The sequence below is a fragment of the Herpailurus yagouaroundi genome, unplaced genomic scaffold (assembly GCF_014898765.1).
Source record: "Herpailurus yagouaroundi ecotype Mexico unplaced genomic scaffold, PumYag 208, whole genome shotgun sequence".
NCBI lineage: Eukaryota > Metazoa > Chordata > Mammalia > Carnivora > Felidae > Herpailurus > Herpailurus yagouaroundi.
This window is the reverse complement of record NW_024412439.1, coordinates 2,320,189-2,323,730: the sequence shown is the minus strand read 5'-3', so window position 1 is coordinate 2,323,730 and position 3,542 is coordinate 2,320,189. Positions and strand designations below refer to the sequence as shown.

General features: G+C 48.9%; 1 protein-coding gene across 1 annotated transcript in view; it reads right to left on the bottom strand.

Annotated features, from left to right (window-relative positions):
• Nucleotides 1-720: 720 nt before the first annotated feature.
• Nucleotides 721-3,542, bottom strand: part of LOC121015742 (multidrug and toxin extrusion protein 2-like) — a 54,228-nt gene continuing 51,406 nt past the window's right edge. Inside the window, exons 14-16 of the mRNA XM_040452929.1 lie at nt 2,783-2,877; nt 1,695-1,749; nt 721-1,392 (exon numbers count right to left, since the gene is read on the bottom strand). Coding sequence (XP_040308863.1) covers nt 1,163-1,392; nt 1,695-1,749; nt 2,783-2,877 — 380 coding nt within the window. The 3' untranslated portion in view covers nt 721-1,162. The remainder of the gene's footprint in view (nt 1,393-1,694; nt 1,750-2,782; nt 2,878-3,542) is intronic.

Sequence of the window (3,542 nt, the reverse complement as noted above, 5' to 3'; positions counted from 1 at the left end):
ATAGCTAAAAAAAAAAAACAACACAAAATCACAGGAGTATGAAATGTACAAAATGCCACTGAATTATACACCCGAACTGGTTCGTTTCACGTTATGTGAATTTTAGCTCAAAAGTTTTCCTGTCTTATTCTATAGCATCCTGTCCTAGATCACGGTTGCAATATTTGGTATTGGCCCTTTGAGGATGTAAGTTTTCTTTCCCTATAAAAGTCTTGCACTCTGGCTCATCCGGTGGGTTTCGTGGAGGGAATTCCCAATATTAGTAATGTTTTTTAGGATTTTCTATTTGGGCTGCTCAAACTCCCCATAGAGACCCTAAAAATCTGCTTGGATGGGAGCAGCTGTAACTGCCAGCATTTGGGGAGCTGAGCAGCAGAAGAGAACAGATGTTGATTCTTTAATAGGAAAGTTGCCACAAAAGATGTGTTCAAAAGCCGAAAACTAAAAGTTATCATTTAGATAGATTTTATAATATCATTAGCACACACTGAAAAAAAAATTTTTTTTTTATTTATCTTGAGAGAGAGAGAGAGACAGATCATAAGTTGGGGAGGGACAGAGAGAGGGGGAAACACAGAATCTGAAGCAGGCTCCAGGCTCCAAGCTGTCAGCACGGAGCCCGATGCGGGGCTCGAACTCACGAACCGTGAGATCACCACCTAGGCCAAAGTTGGACGCTTAACCGACTGAGCCACCCAGACACCCCCACGTCGGCACACATTTTCAATTTTAAGGTGTTTATTTTATAAAAGTTTATACGGCAATACCTGAGACAGCACTTGAACAGGCACTTAATACTCACTAACAAGATTAAATACGATAACCTAGAAATACAAACAAAACTGGATCAGCCATCAAGTTTAGAGGGCAACGAATTTCCCAAAAGAAAGAAGATATTCAATGTAAGAGTACAGAACACTTAGGGCAAGGGAGTATCAAATCCACAGACTCATCACCCATGATAGAGTTAAATATTCAGGAGAAACTTAGAACTCCTTTCGTGATCTCCAACAGGATAGTGCAGATTCTCGGGATAACTAAGAAAACATCACCGATATCCTTTCCATCCACAACCGGGAGGTCACCTCCCAGGCTTCATATATCACAATAATTATCATGTCTAGTGTGTGGGCTGCTGCTAATTCTTCTATTTTAGCCAGGCTCACTGAAAAACTCTTATTAAAATTCCTGCTAGAAGGGCAGCAACAGCAACAGCTAGAGCCATTCCACGATAGAAAATCAGCTGCTTCACTGTCAAAACATCCCCAACGGTGGCCACCGCATACTGATTGTTTTCTTCTATCACCATTAGCTGCAGGGTCTGGCTCTCGGATCTGACGATAGCAGGTAAAATCACTTCATCGGTGACTTCTTTTTCCAACACGGGCAGATCTGATTGCAGAGAACAGTGGAGTATACACTTACGTAGGGGGTTCAGAAATAAAGGGATATTATGGGAAGTTGCACAAGAATGCATCGTAAACGATGCCGTCAGTTACCGGCTGTTACATGTGAAGTTACATGAAGAGCGTTTCACAGGAGAACCCAGAGTGGATCTCCCCATTCTAATAAAGGCAGAGACAAGGTTTATTATGCAAGAGAGCAGGCTCTCATAAACTAAGCAACTCTGGCCACACTAACCCGTTTCAGGCTCTCGAGGCAGAGCGAGTGCACTAGACCATGTCCTCTGTTACCTGTTGGTGCAGGCGTGGCCTCTTTGATCCCTTTCACACCAGCTCGAACCTGTGCCTGAGAACAAGTGGCACGTAAGTGGACAAAGCGCAAGTCAGGTTAGGCTAGTACTCGTATTAAAACTTCATGCAAGCTATCGCTAAAGGTTTCCACCATCCAGCACGGTCCTTTTTGAGCCTGAAATGCCGGTGACGATACGATGTAACACTCAACAACCACTCTTCTCCCCAGTGCTCTGCTCACAATAATGTGAAAAGCTACCCGCTGCTCTAGTTGCAAATGTAACATTTTTTGCACCGAGCACGTCAGTGTTCCTAAGCACTGATATGAGGAATAAAGTCTAAAGGCAAACGGTGCTATCACATAGAGGAGAGTTTATGGCCCAAATTAATACCCTGTACACTTCACTTCCTCCACGAATCACACTATGCTACGGAAGACATCATACATCACGATGAGGAAAGCCAAAGCCGTGAGAAACCTGGAGGGGGGACAAGAGGTAAGCAGTGACGCTTGGCGCACCTGAGCTCATCCTCCCGTCTCCTCATCGGTGACACCGCCCCTAAGCCGGCCCCCCATCCATCCCATCTCAAGCCTCGACAGAATAAACGGGGCTCACAGTTCAACACGGCGATGCCCATTGAGTCAAGAGCCTGTCCTCTCCATGCAGGGTATGGCTCTGCCCCACCTACTTCCCACCGATCACAGATGCTCTCAAGCATATGGAAAACACGGACCAAAAATGTCGGTAAAAAGAGGCCTAAAAACGCGTGACAACTCAGTGTAAGTAGGGGGAAAAGACGACTACTCTTCTAAGGACTGTTCTACGAAAACAGCAAAATACTTCCTAAGCTGACTCCTTGCTGTTGTTGTTGAGCCCTAGTTAGCGGATCCTGCACTGGCCCTACACTCAGAGGAAAATGCGCTGAGATGGGATGTTCTCGGCCCCTAACTGTCACCTTAGACCCTTTTCACGGGTCAAAGGGAGTCACGCCGCCCATGGCATTCTCGGCATTCTGACCCGCGAAGAGTCCTTCCGGTGCCGTTGCGACCAGGCAAGAGCCACGCTTCTCCAAGGACACGCTCTTACCTGCTCCGCAACTCTCTTCCAGTCTGTCCTCCAGACGAGCACCAGGTAGAAAAGGGCTTGAAAGAAGACACAGACTATCAATCCAGACCAGAGACCTAGGGGTGGAGGGTGAGAGGCACGGCTCAGAGGTCCTTCAGTTACGCTCCCGTCGTCATTAACGTGCTTCCCAAACTTCTGGATCTACACGATAAGCTGCCGTTAAACTAACTCCCCTGAAACTGAGATAATTACGGGCCAGGATTAGGCTCAAGCTCACCGTGGGTGGATCGGTGGCAAGCAAAGGACCCACGAAGAGTGAAAACGGCACGAGCCTGTCCGCCGCTTCATACGTTGACTGTTTAACAAACATTTACCGGCTTTGTCTGTGCCGGGCGCTGCCTGAAGTGCTGTGTCTAACACAGAACCGAACAGGCTGACGGGATCAGTGCCCTCGTGGAGCTTCTGTGCTGCTGGGGGAGACACAGGGCAAACAAGGGAGCAAACGTGACGGCTGGCAGGGTGGTGAGGGCCGTGGGAGACGCTGGGCAGAGCGCTGGAGGGCTGGCCTGCGGCCCAGAGGCAGGGAGACGGGCAGGTGGCCGCGAGGGCGAGGGGCCCGCTGTGACAGTGACAGGACAGGCCCTGCAGGCAGAGGGAAGAGCAGGCCTGGCCCAGGGGAAACCGGCCCGCAAGTCCCAGGAGCAGGAAGGCCAGTTGGGAAGGAGCAGGGGAGCGAGGGAGTGGAGGGGAGAAGGTCAGGGAAGCAGGACATGATGATGGG